This window comes from Triturus cristatus, chromosome 6, assembly GCF_964204655.1.
Source record: "Triturus cristatus chromosome 6, aTriCri1.1, whole genome shotgun sequence".
NCBI classification, from domain to species: domain Eukaryota; kingdom Metazoa; phylum Chordata; class Amphibia; order Caudata; family Salamandridae; genus Triturus; species Triturus cristatus.
In genome coordinates, this window is record NC_140589.1 from 1,315,171,991 (window position 1) to 1,315,191,090 (window position 19,100).

Consider the following 19,100-nt stretch of genomic DNA (forward strand, 5'->3'; position numbering starts at 1 on the left):
GATGGACTGTGAGGGACTGGAGTTTTTAAGAAGGGAAAACCCTGTACTGAAGGACAACTATCCACTCATACCTGTGCTGACAAGATACACACCCCTGCTGAGAGGCTTCCAGAAATATCTAGACAATGAGGAGCCCCAACAAAGTCACACTCATTGAGCTGCCCTCCACCCATTTAAACTGGAAATGAAAGAGGGAACTGTGCGCGTAGTGGTTGTGGATGGTTATGGGTGCCCCAGTTCCCATGATATCAAATATTTTGACACCTCTTTCTCCTAATGTCAGATAAGTTACTGAGCCACATTTTCTATGACCTAGCTGTTTTAACACGGGGAGCTGTCAACCCGAACCTCACCAGATGGCAATAATGAAAGCAATGTGTTGGACAGAACCGCAACTCTGTTCCTTACCACGTTTCAGGGGATGAAGTGGGGAAGGAAGAGCTATATAAGAGGAGTTGGATGGAAGAGTATTGGTATAAATTAGCATGGCAAGCCGCGTTGAAGACACAAACATATACACAACTGCAACAGACATTTCATAATTCTCAGGCATGTTAGTGTAAATGCAAGGTTGTTGATGACAATCATTTCTGGGAATGAAAGCAATTACTCACTCATTCCAAACCATTACTTCCTTTTCCACTACTACAAGATGAAGCCGGTGTCTCACTTCCCATGGACTACTAACCTTATATCAGTCGAAACCTTGTGAATTGAAATTCAAGTAGTGAAAACACATAGGCGGGTTTCTCTGAGAACAGAACCTCAGTCTTCTCAAAGCTTCAAACTCATTTTCAGACCACCCGTTCTTCTGAAAACCAAAGTATTCAAACAAGGCTTTGTATGCTTACTTCAACTCGGAGATGCATCAACCATGTAATTATATAGGTGGGAATCTCTCTTTTTGTATGGGTGGGCTCACACTGCCCAAACACCAGACAGCTTAACACAGTTCCTAGCTCCCTCATGTTTTAAAAAAAAAAAGTATATTTTGTAAAGATCTATTTATTTAATTTTCCCCATTATTCCAAACAAATTCTTAGCAAAAAGACATATGTTTGTACATAACATCCATTGGTCTGTACAAGTGCCATTCACATTTTGCTTCCGCCCACAACAGCATTCAGCATGGGGCAGTGGGACAGCCCACTTAAGCCATTGGCTCTCTTCACTTGAGCTGTCGGCATTTCGCTGGTGCACGTCTGCACACCTGCCACTTTGTTGCTCGTGGATCATCTCAACTTTAATTTCCTGTGTTTTTTTTACTGATGAGTCTTTTTTAAAGTTAAAAAAAAAAAAAACATTCAGGCCACTTTTTGATGGCTGCATTTTTATATGTTATTGCTATTATACCTTTAAAGGCTACTGCGTACGTTTGCAACAAAAAAATAAATTAAATAAAACATTGCAGGCTTGCCAAGTTCCGAGCAATAAGCTTTGCCACTGCTTGTTCTTTTATTTATCCTTACCACCTCATTGTAATTTATAATGGCTTTTACAAAAGCATGTAATAGAAAAAATACAGGGTTCTATTTTCAAGACTCCTTCTTGGAAATCCGATATTTACATCTAGTCTTAGACCTATGATTTGAATACACTTTCAAAGTCCTCAGCTAAGTCTCAAAGACTTCCATGAGTATTAATGAGAAGCTGCAACATTTGCATATAATCTCATGCATAAACAATTCCGCATGTGAAATCCATGTATTTTCAAATGCTTTAATGTCTCCCAAAAAGTATTTTTGCACTTACTTTTGTATTTAACTTTTTCACATGGAAAAGAGTGTTCCTTTCAGAGAAACCCATTGATTTATACCTGCACCATGTCTAGGAGTATTCACTCTGTAATCCCGCCCTGGCATTGACCAGGGTAAATCTGTAATCAATTGTTAATTGTTGGCTGGTTAATACTAGTTTTTAGGTCTCGCCTAGCTATTGCGTAGCAATCGCTATGTGAGACTCTAGTAAGGGGCTCCCAAAAGTGCTCCCAAAAGTGGATTGCATGGCGAACATGCGCACAATCACGTGCATCGTGCCGCCATGCAATCCGTTTGGGGAAGCGCTTCATCCCACTGGCGCATGCACTGGCTTTCCTCTCTCGTCATGGTGCGCGCACATCGCACACCACTCGCCAGCAAGCCTGCTTTCACTTTTGCACCTCAATGCTCCTCCCCCTCCCCCACCACAGAGCGAGTCTCGCGGCCGCGCATCTTTTACCTCGGGTGAGTTACCCGGCAGTCGTTTACAAATTGTGCCTGTGGTGTTACCAGCACGTCGTTCGTTTTCCTGGTTTATCACTATATGAGGTAAAAAAAAAAATTGTTACCATGTGCGTAATCTATCCGCCTGATCTAAATTGACGGCAACACGGACACACAGTCATTACACGAATCAATAGCCCCAACTGAATATATGAATTATATAATGGTCCCCACACCATAATCAATTACTAGTATCTATGTCCCTTAATCGTAATATTAGGTCTCTACCATGAGTGTATTCAATTATGTAATAGCGTAACTAACACATCAGCGCCATCATGTAACATCTATGTATACTTCTGTCTCGTCTAACAACATAGAAAACGAACTGAATTAATTTCAGCGTGTTGAGCCAGCGCCATATTTGTATAGTCTCCTGACATATTTTATTCAGGAAGAACATCAAATAATGATCACAACCCATATCTTAAGCCTTAGTGTATTGACGAGCGGATCACTATAGTGAATTTTGGTGATACCTACAGTGTCTAAAATAATACTATAATCCAACGCTAACATCTATTTCTATTACCCGTAATATTCATATCCACACCGGTTTATCACATCTTATCACATCGATATAAGAAAAAACGCTAACGTCTTTTTCTAGTACCCATAATCTCCATATGTGCACCAGTTTATCCCAAATATATATAACCCTATCCCATCATGTAAACAATGTAAATATTGTACCGTCCTGGTTACTTTGTACTAATCCAGCGCCATCTTTGTACAGTCTCTTGGCAAGTGCTGTGTAGGGAAAATAACAAACAAGCATTGACATAGCCAATAGGTCTCGCCTTTGGGACCTTATAAGGGTTTAGCCATGCAACAGTTGCATAACTAAATACTTATAAGGTCCCAAAAGCGAGACCTATTGGCTATACAGATGCTTGTTTGTTCACTCATCTACATGCTACACTATGCAGATTTTGGATAGTTGTGTAGCCTGACTCTCCCTATGTAGTTAATAGGTATTAGGCATCTGAGATCTGAGGCACAGAAGAAGCAGATCACAACACAATTGTTGCATTGCACAGCGAAAGACTCTTTGCGTTACAGGCTATCCTTCAGGACACTCGCACCATAAAGCGTATTAAAAAAAAATAATAGATGTAATTTGCCCCTCATGAATATTTATGAGGCAGGAATCGAATTCTAACTCCTTGAGGAAACCAATAAGTGCTGGGTTGGAGACCTGCATGGGACAAATGACCTGCATCTGACAATTTTCATTCACAATGCCACAAACCGTGGCATATTGTGAATCAGAGGTCGAGGAGTGCATGCTGTGGTCTCTGGGAAACTCTCGGAATCTCCTGATGTCTACCAACAACACGACCAGTGGAGACGCTCGCATTTTGTTAGCATGCACTTATGTTAATAAAAAACAATAAATAAAAAAATAATGCCATTAGGATGTACAATGTACATTCAGACTGCATTCACAAAGTTGTTTACACGCTTTGCAAATGCTGTTGTTTGTGCATCTGACCCCTAATTACACATATTCTGATGATATCTTAGTAGCTGCAGAAATCACCGTGATGTTTTATATAGAACAAATCAAGGTTGGGCATGCACATATAAAACGCCTGATCTAGTATCATAGCTGTTGTATTTTGGGTGGGATTTGCTTTTCCCCGAGTGTTGTTAATGACCAGTTTAACGTGACAATTTGTTTTTGTGTAGTGTATCTAACTGATGAGAGTGCCTAATGCCTGGATTACCTCTTTCAGACCCTGCTTACATTTCACGACGTTGCTGCCTGTTTCTCCGTGGAGGAGTGGAGGCTGTTGCACGAGTGGCAGAAGGAACTTTATAGGAATGTGATGAATGAAATTCACCAGGCCTTGATTTCACTGGGTAAGTGTACATTGTGTTGCTCACCCAGTCGCTGTACAACTTTCTAGACTCTTTCCCCCTCCGACCCTCTTTGGATCACTCCAAACCTTATTTCAATACTAACAACCCATCTACATTCCTCCCTCACATATTCATTCCTCCTTTGACTCATCCCAAAACTCATTTTACTACTATGCGCGATGCAACGTCGATTTGGCGTTGCAGCGTGCGCATTGTAATTTGTTTTATTTATTTATTTATTTACACAACTCAGTTTCGCGCTTTCCGGAGGTTACTACCCCCCGCCCTGCCCCTCCCCGCCCCGTCGCACCGCCCTGCAGCACTCCCTCGAGGAGCCGCCACTGACAAGAGGTGTGGGTGGCACTGACTCACCCAGAGACTGTTGATGCTACCTCATTCCTAGCTCTGGCCAGTACTCTGCCTGGGAAACAATGGAGCAGGCAGCTCTACTGGGAGTATGGGTGGGAGCTCAGTAAAGAAAGGGTTCATGTCGGAAAGCAGCTACCAGGAGCAGAAAAGAGGATGAAGAGAGGAGATGGGGAGCAGCAAACGGGAAGAGATGAAAATTAAGAGAAGAAAAACACGAGAGATTGATGATGAATGGGGACTAGTTTGGTGGAGTGTGGGGCAGAGGAGTATGGAGAAGATAAATGAAGGGAGTGGGATTGAAAAATAGGCCAAAGGGATGAATGAGAGAGAGCAGGCATAATGTGGTAAAAAGAAAAGGTGAGGAGCAGGAGGGACGGACAGGATAGGGGGAGTAGAACACAAGGAAAAAGGAGTTAGAAGGATAATGTCACAGACTGGCGAAAGTGGCAAGCGAGAGAACAGGGATATGGTAAATTAAAACGATAGAGCGTTAAAGGTAGAGTGGGGTGGGGTAGAGGAAAGGAGTGATGAACAGTCAATAGAGAGGGGACCATGAGAAACCATAGAATGAGACCAGAAAGGAAGGAGAAAAAGCTGCAGATAAGAAAGAAAAGTGGATGAAAGTGAGGGTGAATGCGAGAAAAAGAAACAGAGGAAAGGGTTAAGACACCAATGACCAAAGAAAGATACCAGCAGCAAATGTTATTAGGCTCAATGAGAAATAGTTAGGAAAAATAGAACAGAAGGGATCAAGGCCACTCTAGCTTTGCTCCCGTCATTTATATTTTTAAACCCGTTTGTTGTATATTGGGTGATAGACAATCACAGACGCTAATTACATAAGAACTTTTTTGACTAGTCAAACCCACTAAAGCCCTATGCTTGCCTAGTTTTGCCAAATCGTTGTGTTTCATACGAGCATCCTCAGCCGGAGGATGTCCCTGTCTCTCTGTTGACCACAAAGGAATGTAATGCTTTATTGCTAAAACAGACTGATAAACCAATCACTATAGTAGGAGGGCTCTCACAACCCTTTTAGAGCTCGCGCTTGCGTTGCAGTGTGCAGCACTGCTCGCGCAACGAGAGCCCTTTTGTAGGGGGTTTAAAACTGTACCTAGAAATTGCACATGCTCGTGCGTGTGCTTTTTCTTTTTTGTTACGGAATTGGCTTGTGCGTGCGTGTATTTCAGAAACAGAGCACGCAATAGGCCAAAGGCGGGCGCGTTGATCCGCCCATGGCCTATTGGTGTCTGTTACCCGCACAGGGTAACATGTGGTTTGCATTATCGTGCGCAGACGCATGCACGATAATGCAAAACACATAGCTCGTAAAAGAACGCTTAGCACCATGCAAAATCCTTTCCTGCTGCTCGGATTAAACCCCTCCCCTTCCTGCTTGAGTATGGATGGTCACACTTTCTTTTTCTTTGGTGTCCTTTTACCTTTAATTTGGTGGCTGTTCTTGAATCGTTTTTAAGTCTGGTTGAAAGAGCTTTTGCTCTGGCTGCAGGGTAACCATGCACAACAAAAGAGTTCTATGGAAACACTTATGCAGAAGACTGCGAGAAAGAGTGGCCCTTGGGCCCGATTCCCGAAAGGTATTAACTTCGAACAGGTACATGTTATGGCTGACATTGCTCGATTGTAGTGCTGCAGTCATTATTCCTTCAGTTTATAAAAATGGTCACGTGTTCTGCACGCGCCTTAAGCATTCGTGGTGCTATACTTGGCATTCGTATGTTTCGTCATGTCATCTTGTGAAAGTAAAATTTGCCTGAAGGAATGATTGCAGAGGAAATACTTTTAATTAAGAGTTCTTCGTTCATATAATTGCATGAGAAGATGTAGACTAACGGCTAAAGCGGTCGTCGTCGAAGCTAGTATCAGCAGGGACGCTCAAAATCTTGTGATTCTGGGCAAATCACTTAATCTCCGGTGCCTAACAAAAATGAATCTGTCCGTCTGTAATGGAACCGGTTCTCATGTAAAGCGGTCTGATACATTCGGGTGTAGTTTGCGCTATATACAGCAACAAAAAAGTGCAGGGGTTGAGTATTTTTCTCAGAAGCTCCGGTTCTACCAGATGCTGTTGTTGCCAAACACCACAGCTGCCAAGTCTTGATTTCACTCCATGCCCCTGTCTTCCACCACCCTGCGTTTCATGAGTCTTTTATTCCATTCTTACAGCTTTTTCTACATTCCTGTTCTCTCCATTAGTCACAGTTTTCCTATATTTCTTTTCTTTCTTCTATATTAAATTCCTGTCTTTCTCGCTGTTGCTCTGGGTCAAAGTATATGGTGAGAAATAAGTTACGGTCCCCAAATATGAGTACAGGTGTACACCATGTGCAACCATTGAAAGAAATGATCCACTCTATAAGCTAGCTAAGGGCCATATGTACAACGCCATCACAAATCTTGAGATATGCGAAATCACAGGGTTTTACAACCACACAATAGCTTTTCTTAACATACAAACGCCATTTTATGAGTCTGAAAATTAAAATGTTTTTACGTTTCTCACTGAATCGCATGTAGGAGGCTGTGAAAGGAGATTTCTCCCTCTTCTTTTGGCCATAAACAAGCACTTTTGGGCCGAACTGTCAGGCAGTTTCTGAAGTTTGCAAGAGCAGCGGGAACTGGAAGTGTGCAGACGAGAAGTGAAGTGTGTCATCTGAGAGGCATTATATATCAGACTGAGCCCAAAGCACCCCGTAAGTCCAGAATACACGCCTCAGACAGTGAGAATACTGTATTGTGTCAGCCTGTCAAAGACAGGCCATACGATAAACAACACAAAACATACACCATTTAACATTTAATGACATACCCCAATGATATACAGGCTAAAATATTCATATATTAAACTAAAAACAATCTACATTGTTGACAGGGTCGCTCTAGGAGACAAACGGCCATTGATAAAGCGCTCGTGCTCAGTCCTCGGCCGCTCTAAAGTGCTAGCACTCACAAGAAATGCATTGGCTGCGGCTGGCCAACATCACATCTAATTAAAAGGCCGTGGAGACACGCAACAAATCGTCCAAAACAAGTTAAAATACAAGATCACTCAAGGAGACAAAGAGCCATTGATAAGTGCTCGCCCCCAGTCATCGGCCGGCTCGAAAGTGCTAATAGCCACAGTAGATACATTGGTTGGGGCTCACCGAGTGATATTTTATAGAAAGACCGCAGACACATACAAGAAGTCCTTCAAAGAAAGTGAAATCACTAATAAAGTGCTTTACGAACGGGCCCCTGACTTCCCGTAGGCAGATTTCGGCAGGAAGGTGAAGATGTCGTTCATGGCACTGGAAAAACAATGAATAATGCATGTTGTAGTCGCTCTCCAGGCCACATATAGATGAGGAGACCTGGTTGGAAATGTGCTGCGAATCAGCGCAGACAAAAAGTCAAAGCGTCCTTGCAGTGTCTTATCACGCGAGCAATGACAAGGCAGAGATAATCTCTTCTGGCCCTCAAGGTAAAAGTACAAATCAACATAAAAGGCATCAGGGACTCTGTCCCACCAAACTGCATCCACGAATAGGGGAGCAGGGTCCAACCCTTGCGCCCGGAGATAGTGTGCTGTGCACCAGCAGAGGGCATCGTCTGGAGCTTAGGTACAGGGATCTTTCGAGGGGTGGGTTGAGTGTGTCCAGGTATGGATCACAGGTGAGGGTCTTCCCTCAGTGATTGACATATCATGCCAGGACCTTTCTTTAACGACCGTTCCACCACCCACGGTCATCCTGTCTGGTTCAAACAAGCATTTGCAATGCAATAGGTTTCGCATTTGTTAAACTTTGAGCTATTGGCGTTGCAAATGCTAATGGCTTTTATTTGTTAAAAATTTTCCCAGCAGTAGCTTGAATAATAAAAAAAATGCGAGCCCTATTGCATTGTAAATGCTTGTTAATTAAGTCTGGGTTTTGACAGAGTAACTGTAACACTGACCTGTGGCTAACAATATACACAAAGTGGGCTTTGGGTCTGCTCCTTTTAAACATTGGCTTTCTTCCTCCAGCCTCTTTCAGCTATTGGCTTCAGACTCCATCAATCACGTCTTGGAGTATTGTTTCTCACCTACTGCTGTTGGCTGTTTGGGGGTCACTCGAGGGCTTGCATTGAACTTCATGAGGAACTACTTTACGTCTTTAGTCCTCTATAGGCTCTTGCTGGCTACCTCTCATTTGTCTTGCAGCTCTAATATGCTTGCTTTGCATGCCACAGCACATTAAACCCTTACCTATTGGCTTTGCCAATGCTTATTTTAAATTCATCTGTTCAACCTCGTTGCAGGATTTCAGCTATATTTTGTCGTCTGTCTTAGTGCCAAGAGGTACCTTGTTAGTGAACATATCAGTCCAAAAAATACAATAGATGGCAAATATTAAACAATCCCCATGTGTATACATTTAGGACCTTATTACGAGTACGGCGGTCAGGACTGCCGTCTCCGCCGGGACCAAGGATCCCACTGCGGCGGAAGTCTTCAAAGGGCCTGAAAATGCTAGCGGTGCCAGCACCACAGAGCATATTACGGCCTGCATTTTCACCGCCCATTTCATGGTGGGGACCCCATGGAAATGCAGGTAAGGGGTTCAAACAGGCCCCCTTGAGGAATCTGGCCATGGGGTTGTGTGTGGGGAAGGGGGCACATGTTGTGCCACCCTGGCATTGCACCTTCATTCGTGCACGGTGTGGCGTACATGACATGCTGCATGCCACATCATGCAGAAACGTGCTGCAGGCTCTCTCGGTGGCTGTATGCTTGCCAGGCTCTCCTATGAGTCTAACATACCACTGCCGCAGCACTGCCCAGCCGCTCAGGTTAAAACTCAGAATCCAGCGGGCGGGTGCACCACGGGCTTGGCGGTCTTCCTAGGACCGCGGTGGTGGGGGTTTCAGCAACAGACTGCCAAACTTGTAATAATGCCCTTAATGTAAATATTACTTCTTAAGGAACTGAGTCACTGGAACAGTTATGCATTGATAATATACCCCCTTCTCATAGCAGCAGCTAACTCTATTGGCCACACTTTTTAGGTTTCAATATTTACGTTTTTCGAACCATGAGCTCATATTTGTACAATGTACATTACACTTAGAGTTTCAGTATATGGTATAAGGGATTTATTTCAATTTCAAGTACATTTATATGTTAGATTTGTTAATGGCCACATATGGACATTCTTACTTAATCTGCATGTGCGTAGTAACAGTCCTAGAGAATTTCATGTGCTCTGCTTCACTTATACATGCATGAAAATAAATACATACACAAGATGACCATCTTAAGGGAAATAAGTGCAGAGGGAGTCAAAACAAGACACCTGCAAAAGTACAGCAAGACTCCGCGAGATTAGACAGTTTTTAATGGATCCCAAAAGACCAATACATTTCTCCTCACAATACATCACAGTGCCATAGTGGAAGAAAGGCTCAGAACTTAGATACCATGCCAGGGCGTTGGCATAACCTTACAGAGCATTTTTGCAAATGATTTCTATTTTGCATTCACATAGGCAGTTTGTATGTTTGGGAATAATGGTCAAGTATGCAGTCAACATTTTTCCTGAAAGATTATTTCTGGTACCAGAACGTACCTGAGCAAAGCATTTTATTTGAGGTCTAGCTGTAGACTGCTTTAGGTTTTTGGCGACCTCATGTCATCAGTTACCAAAAAGTAGAATGTGAATTTGAGAGAGACAGAGGGTGGGTTTTCGGTGTGCCCCATTTGACTACTGCCTCTCATGTGTTTCCTGGTTTGCCAATGCTAAGATGGGCTGTCCATATAACCTATGCATTTCATAGTATTTCTTCTAAATTAACACTGCTGAATATAGTGTAACCTGCTTACAATACACGTAAAATGGACTTGCGTGTTCTTGCACGCCATAGCTGTCTAAGTATTACATGATTGCAGACTTGCACTTTGTCAGCTTTTGATTCTTTTTGCACAGAGGTCTAAACTAAATGGAAGAAGTAAGTCTCTCCACGATGTGGTGAGTATTATTGAGAGATCTTTAGCATAGGCCTCCTTACTATGGAAAAAACGCAAGGCAGCTACCCAATCTGCAACCCCTCAGTAAGACTCCTCATTGACTGGCATGATTTGCTGGGAATTGTTTGAATTTATATGAGTCACTCAAATATGGCCGCCTAAATACAGGTGCAAGGCCCAACAGCATTAGTCTGGAGGAGCATTATTTGTACAGGTGAAAAAGCACAGTGGGCTTGAGTTTATGGCTGTTTTATGTTTTTGTTAGACCACCTCCACTTCCCATACATTTTATTTACTTCGTCTTAGCTTTACTTTTCCAGCCTATCCTTATCAATGCAATCACCATTTGTTTGTCCACTTTAATTCTTTCTATATTTTCTTTGCTGCCTTTCCCCAAACTTCACCATAATATCAAGTATTTTCCTAAACTTCTTTGAAATTGTATTTAATCAACTCAAATGTCATTAATACTTCTCGGGCTTTTTCTTGATGTTTGGTGTTGTCTGCGAATTAGCAAAATGTCAATAAAAACACTTTATCAAAAACAAAAACATTAGTACGTATTGTTACACTTAGCATACATTTAATTACATTGTTTCTAATAATTAGAGCAATAAGTTAACATAAATCTCGGACCCTTAATACTAATTTAAACCAGGTTCTCTAATACATTAAAAATAATATACTTGATCTAATCTTGATGCTAACCTTAGAATTTGTTAAATTTAACAAATGAAATTAACATGTGTTGTATTAAAGACATTCTTATCTTAACTTCCAATTATTTCTTAATAAACCATATTGTATGCATATTGCAATCCCTAACCTATGTTATTAATGTATCTATTTTTATATGACAAAATCTTTTTTGCACAGTTGAAACACCAGACATACCATAGAGGATCGCATGTAACAACAGAAAAGTGATTAATAGATCCCACAAAAGTAAATTTCAAGTTAGTAGAAGTAAGCCTAGGAACAAAACAAGACTCATCCCACCTCTGACTACCTGTCCAACCCATGTGGCTCTGCTAAAGCCTCAGCCTTCATAGGAATATATCTATTTTAGTTGAATTATATTGCAACTATTTTAATATTGATTTTAAATGGTATTGGTTTATAGTCCATCTAATATAATGAAAGTTATTAGTAATGTTATTTTAACACTAACGGTAACTAATTTTAATTAAAATAATTCCAATTAATTATGTTAATACTAACCCTAAACTTAAATCAAACAAAAATACATTATTATGTCATTTTCAAATCGGTTAGTGTTTTAAATCATAGTGGTAAAGTATACTTATTTAAAAAAAAAAATCCTAATACTCCGAGAAAGGTGATGGCTCTATGGGTGCCGGAGTAGCATGCTACTCGCCAAAAAAGCACTTCGACGCCTCGTCAGGGGTAGTAAGCGCTATACAAATGCAATTACAATACAATACAATATGCGGATGAAGCTAATATGTAGTCTGTGTAATGGCTGGGTGGTGAATCTCAGACATTGTAGAGGGGTCAAAGTAAATATTGGACACCGATTATCGGGTATGATGTCCTCACTTTCTTGTGACAGTCATATGTGTTCTGTAACGAAGAGCAAAAATGCCTTAAGCTTTTAACCAGGAGGTCTCTAAACATGTTCACAAGAAACTTTACCAGGACTTGAAGCACCCTTGACTTAGACCTATGTCGCAGTAAGGCCCCGATAACCGACACAAAGTGAAGTGCACCAAGGAAGCACAGTTTGTTGTGCACCACTGCAGAACGGGGCAATGTGCACCAGAGGAGCACAGACAAATGTGTATCCAGTTGATACGACTCTCAGGACCACTGAAAAAATGAATGTCTTGCAAGGAAGTGCTGTGTGTCGTGCATTAGGGCAATACTGGGTTATCTCCAAGAGTTGACCACGGGTTGATGTGCACTAGGGGAAAATGGTAATGTGCTACAAAATGCACATAGTAATACACAATGGGGAAACAGGATCATGTGTAGCGTGGGTGCATTTTCTATGTGAAAGCAAAAAGGAAACATGCAACTTATGATGTGTATTTTTATTGTTGATTGTGGTTCTGGCTTGTGAATTTGGGGCTTGATCTGGTTGGTTTTTACTCAAAGCATACATGCAGTTTTTACAATATTGACAATTGCTCTCATTTCATTTTCCTTCTTCAAAAGGGATAGCATGTTTGCTCACAAGATTTTATTATAGTGTAGATGCAAAAGCAAACTTGTGAGTTAAATCTTCACTGTGCCTGTCTTTCAAACTTTATTTCGCTATGTTTCCATTTGCCTGCAGACATTGAAGCCTCCATGAAATACATTGTTCTGTTATTTAATTCAGGAAAATAGTAGCGGACTTCTGAACCATCTTGAACCTGATTACTTGGCATTGTCAAGCAGAACAGAGATACTGATACACATATAGCCAATTATAGCAGATGCATAAGAGAAATGGTTTCTGTGATGACCAGCTTAAATTTGGTCAGTGGTAACAATAAAGCCAGGCCAGCTAATCTGTATTCTTGAAACAGGAGGCTTGCATACCTCTCTCACTCAGCTAGTACCAGAGTCAGCAATTCCATTTAGGATACACTACTGCCTTACTGTTTTATCTCTAAACCATTTACATAATTGAGGTGGTCAGCTCACCCTCTACGAAGATCTGTGTATTGCCAAGTAGTCACAGGTTCCAATCTGTTTGAGTAAAGTTGTACTGAATAAGAATGACGCTTAGTAGTTACAAGTATATGAAATCGTAAAAAATCCAAAAGCAAGCCATATATAAATGAATAAATAATTGATATGTTTCTATTTTGTGTGAAAACTCTGCAAGGGTTCATTCGAATATACATGGTTTGATGATTAATGTATACGTTGTCCACAAGACTAGAGTTTGAATTCAATTGTTTGTACCTAGCTACATTGTCTAATCTTAGGTCAATCTCTTTATTCCCATGTCTCTTAGGCTTGTATTCAGCCGGTATATAAAGTGCTTTAAATACCCTGAATGATGCCGTGCTATTTATTTGTTTATTTTTGACCATGTTATTTGTATAGACTTAGCCACAGGGCAGCAGAGCATCTTATATATAACATGCAGAGGGTAATATAAAAAATATTATTAAAAACTGTATAAAAGAAAACAGTAGTTTTTTATCAATTAAGTATAGTTTGAAGAGGTGAGTTCTCAGATCTTTTGTGAAGGCTAATAGCACCAGGTCATATCAGAAATTCAATTAAAAAATCCTGGGGCATGAGACGGCGTGTTTAGATGTTTTTCTTTTTTTAGATTTTGAGGATTTCGAGGATAACTCTACCAATGATCTTTGTATTCTGTTGTCCACTGCCTGCCTAACTTAATAGTCATTTGCACTTAATTTTCAAAAAACACCTGCTAGAAGGGAGGGAAAGAAGTTGCTTCAAGCTTCAATAAATCTAAACACACATAGAAAATGTGATGTGATATGTCATTTTCGTCTGTTGAGATGGTCTGATCCTATACAACTCAATTTAGCCCCCTTTGTTTCAGTTTCCTATCTGCCAACATTAGAAGGGCATAGGTAAGGCAGAGGTTTATTGATTAAGCGTACTATAAATAACTTGACTTTTATTTTTTACATTTCATTAGTAATACAGAGATGGCAAAGAAGTTGGTCCTTCGATACACATAGGCCTGTCTGAGTACTCCAACCCGCCTGTGGACTCTCCGCAGTCATAAACTTACTATTTACTTGTACTTTGTGAATACACAAAAGTTAATTTGCAAATCATGCTCAAAGTGCGGTTCTTATTCCCTCTGCTTAGTGCCTGTCAACCATTCCTACCACTGCTAGCGCTGTGATAAAATTTGTTGCTGTCTATTTGTCACAATTCATCCCCAAACTGGGGTTAAGTCCTAGTACATTACATAAAAAATGTTGCTAGATGTTTTTCATAAATAGGCCCTTTGGCTACTAACTTCAGTCCCTAGTTGAGATACTTGAGCAAGTAAAGTCTGAAATCACAGTATTGACTGTTGAGCACTACTTCTTCTGAGTAAAGGCCTTATTTAAAAACTGTAGGGTCATCTGCAGAAAGTTGCAGATGTCACGTCTGTCCTCTCTCATCCACAGCCACATTTAGTGGGCTGTGGTTTGTGTTCATGATGGCGGAGCCACCACTGGATTCACTTTCACAAGCAGACCTAAGCCGATGGGGATGGAGTCACCGGGGCTGCCCTATCATGGGAGGCCATCCCCGGTCCTTTCCTTCTGTACCCTCCTGTGTCTCTTCTGTATCGGACAGTGAGCACTTTTCCTACTAATGTCAAATATAATGCTTTCCTGATGGGCCTGAAGCAGTGTCAACTCCCTCAATGGTTGTGTTTCCTCAGCTGGACTTAGTCACCAAAATGATAATGCAAAGAACAATGTAAATAGTAAAGCACGTTAGACTTTACCATGAGGACGAAACTCTTATTAATATAGAACCATGAAGGTTTATTAAAGGATTCAGATCATTATAGAAAGCAAAATGAAACAGTCAAAAGTCAGTCAGGCAATCAATTATCATGTAATAGAATGATGCTGAGAATAAAATGCAGGAAATGGACACGCAGAAGCAAGTATATAGTTCAGCTCTAAAGAATAAATCAAAGTTATAAATCATAGGTCAGACTGACATAGTGTAGCCTCCTAAAGATCAGAGAAGAGCGAGCCCACAGTCCTCAGGAATGGACTTCTTTTAATATGCAGAATACAATGAAGAGTGTACATGAATACAGTTGTTTCAGGTAGGGTCTCACGATTTGGACTATTGAGGTTAAAGAAAGAGCAATACAGTTTCTGAAATCTCATTATTAAGCATTATCCTACAAATTCACGTAATGCAGTTCCCATCCTCGATGCCTTCAGACACAGAAACCGTTTGTACAAATGTTGCTATTTGTGATACAAGCACAGGTTCTCTTGCGAAACCATTGTGGTCACAATAGGAGAGGCCTTCAAACAGATCACTCTCAGTGGAATACCTTAGAAACGAACTCTAAAGAAAGAAACATCATCCTATATCTGGGAAAGTGACATTACTCCTTAAAGCAGCACGTACAGTGTTACTTATATACGAATAGTCTGTGTGCAGAGTGAAACAAAACAGAGGACCACATACTGAAAAGATGGGTGCAAGCCGCACTGCCCATTGTGAAATCGAGGCCTACATTATCCATTGTTAAAATAAATGCAATCAAGTTCACAAACATGTTAATTAATGTAATATTAATGCTACTATACATACACACGTTTCCCCAAACCATAATGGACTCAGAACATTTCCAGTGCATTAGGGAAATGTGTTATGTGAGTCTTGGAAATGAACCCTCATTCTTACAGTTCATTTTCAGAACTCACTTATGTGATGACGGTACTACAAGTGCAGACGTGCCACCGTGTTTTTTGCTCTCAAAGCTCCTCTTGCACCACATGCTGGAGCAATTTACGGGAAAAGTATCTGGTGCAACGGTGGGCATCCTCAAACGGGGCTGTCCTGTGGTCTGAAAGTTTCTGCAATGTGAACAAGCATTTTCTGAACTTGTGCCTGCGAACTGCTCACGTGCATCCGGTTTTACTCATTGCCGAGTTTGTATATTCAGAGTCGCACATTTATGGTGGGCATTGTGTAGTATTTGCTCTTTAACCCATATGATAATGTGGGCCCTTGGGTTATAGTCAATACACTTCTCAGTACAAAGATTGAGTTCCATTTTTTTTTGCAGAATATTACTTATGGTTCCTTTTATGATGAAATCATCTAGATGTCATTTTATTTCTGTAATCTTCCATGTAACTAATCTTGGTCCTTTTACTCTTAACACAGGTCCCCTGATTGCAAGTTCTGTCTTTTCATTAAGAGCTAAAGAAAGTCAAGATCTTTACCCTGCAAACCTTCAGGATTCTCAGGAGAGACAGCAGAATAATCAACCTACAAGTGAGTGTGGAGTGCTGAAGTGCACTAATTCCATCAGTGCTGTAGTGTTTTTGAAAGCCAAGACCAGAGTTATTTTTCTTCTATGTTCAATGAAGTAGTTCAGGCGCTCATCCATTTTTTCAAGGCAGGTTTTTTATATGAGATTTTGTGCATTCTAACACCACCCCCTTCCTCCTTGCAGATCAACATTTGTAGGTGTGAAGCAGCAAGACTGTTGTCGCGTCTTGGTTCTGCCACACCCCTTTATCATTTCGATCAGTTACTTTGTAAAACCAGATGCCTTTGTATGAGATATAGACGCCATGGCCACATATTACTTCCCTCTCCATCTTACCTGTGTAACTGTTTGTTTCACTCTGCCTGGTTCTTATCTGCACCTTGTGTCTCAGCCCTTCTCCATCCTTTGTCTCTCTTCTTCACTGGGCTTGTTTACATCTGAACCCATTCATCTGAATATCCCACTGTCTGTGTGTTTTCCACTTGGCACCTCTTTTCCTCCTGCTTCCAACCTGTTGTCTGTCTATCTTCCAGGTCATTACCTCCCCCCAGGCCATTCTTTTCTGCTGTTTACGCATACCCTTACCTCTCCTCTTTGTTTGCATCTGTCGCATGAGACAAAATGACCTCTGCGTCCCTGCTTGCCCACAGGTTTCTCTTCACAATATGATCGAACAACCAATGTTTATATTTTATAAATGGATACAGCGCCTCGAGAATGGCTCCACTCTACTCCAAAGTAATTAATATCAGGATTGTTTTTGCTTTGCAAGTGTTTACATTTATTCACCCAGTCTCAAGGCTTGTAGATACCGTTTGATTATCTTCAGAGATTTGAACAACAATTTGGAATATGTTGATCAAGTGACTGTGAACCAGATAACCAGATTGGCATTCCTGCAGACACGTGTCCAATCAAGATTTAAACCAACTCTTTATTCTAACAGATACAGCAAACGAAGTAGCAAATACTTGACCAGCAAATACTTTGGGCCACCACCAGGGCATAGAAAAGCACTACAGAAGTGCTACAATATGATGGAATACGGTACAATACAATAAAGTATCAATTACAATACAGTGAGATATGAGGTGAAATGATAAACGCATGGTAGCTGAAGAAAAAAGACAAAAATGCATATTGTCATCTAATCTCTATTTATAATTGGCGGCATTGCATGTATGTCTGAGAGGATCTTCACTACAAAGAACACTGCCACCGGGTCAGGCAGGTAGGAGGCAACCCATTATACCTTTTCTCTCTTCATCTTATTAGAAGCTCTTCCTTTTTGTCAGTATCTCCACTTAAGACGCATCCAATCAGTCGCAATCACTGTTGGAAGGACCACTTTTGGATTTTTTTTTTATTGGTCGTTTTATATAGCGCAACTAGACCCGAAGGTATCAGAGTGCTTTATAAGAGCACCAGTTGCGTTACAGACTGACACGTTCATTTTTTGTTAGGCACGTGGAGATTAAGTGATTTGCCCAGGATCACAGGGTGTTGAGCATTCCTCCCGAGACTCGAACCCGGTTCCCCAGCTTCGAAGTCGACTGCTCTAGCCATTAGGCCACAACCTCTCCTCTGTTAGACCACATGAATTGATAAAAAGCACCTAGGGTAACAGAACACAAATTGGGGTACTACAGGGAATGTTTTCGGTTCTTGCACCAAAGTGAGTTCCTTGTGTTTAGAAAAGTTGTGCAAACTGAATCGCCCCAAAATGCTTCTTAGCAGGAGGCATGAGTATGCACAGGATTGGGAAAAGATTACTTTAATTTCTTTTTTCAAAGGTAAGTTGGTTTGCTTAGGCATGGATTGCCATCAGGGGACTTTAGGCTAGCCAGAGAACCTGGATAGCAAATAATGTTCCTTTCTGAACTTCCTTGTGTTTTGGGTTTGGCGAAGGTCTTGATTGATGGCAGGGTTTAACAGGGATGTTGAGTTGTTTTTTGTTGCTGGCGTATTTTATGGCCCCCTCCTCTATGCATATGTCGGTAAGATTTAGGGTCTTGAAACTGATCTGGGCTTTGAACCTTAGCCAGCCTAGAGATTTTAAGACTGTTGAGGTGGAATCAAATGTTTTTCCAGCTGTTATTCTTGCTGTAGTGTTCCATACCACCTGAAGCCCAGGAATTCATTTGGGCTGTCACAGTAGAGTGAGCTGGCATAGTTGAGTTAATAGTATATCATTTGCTCTCCATTTTTCATGGCATCTTTGAGGGATTGTGAAGAGGACAGTGCATTAGAGTCGGTAGTTTGATATGCTGAGTATGGATCTTATGTGGATCTTGAGAGTTATTATTGAGTCAAATATGTCTCATAGGCTTCTCATCTTCGTGATTGACTAATGCGAAACCTGAGGTGGGGCTATAATGAAAGAAAGTTTGGAAGTGAATTTGGCAAAGGAACAGTGGTTGAGTTGTGGTCCAGTCTCCTTGTCATCAATGATTTTTCCCCACTGGCAGGCTTCTAGGGCCTGGTATTCTTTTTTGTGTTGATGAGGTATGCATATAGTTTAGCCTTAACTGCTTGTGAGTGGTAAAATAAGTTGTAGATGGCTACTGTTTTCAGGGGGATGGGGCCATGGTGTTGAAAACGACAAGTAACAGGAATGACCAGAAACTTGAAAGGA

At 41.1% G+C, this 19,100-nt stretch overlaps 1 protein-coding gene across 2 annotated transcripts in view; it reads left to right on the top strand.

The window, feature by feature from the left end:
* The window catches only part of LOC146821358 (uncharacterized), a 123,412-nt gene that overhangs the window by 11,807 nt on the left and 92,505 nt on the right, over positions 1 to 19,100 (top strand). For both annotated transcript variants that reach the window (XM_085612305.1, XM_085612304.1), the window contains exons 2-3: positions 4,001 to 4,127; positions 16,357 to 16,467. In XM_085612305.1, the coding sequence (XP_085468431.1) occupies positions 4,001 to 4,127; positions 16,357 to 16,467 (238 nt within the window). The remainder of the gene's footprint in view (positions 1 to 4,000; positions 4,128 to 16,356; positions 16,468 to 19,100) is intronic.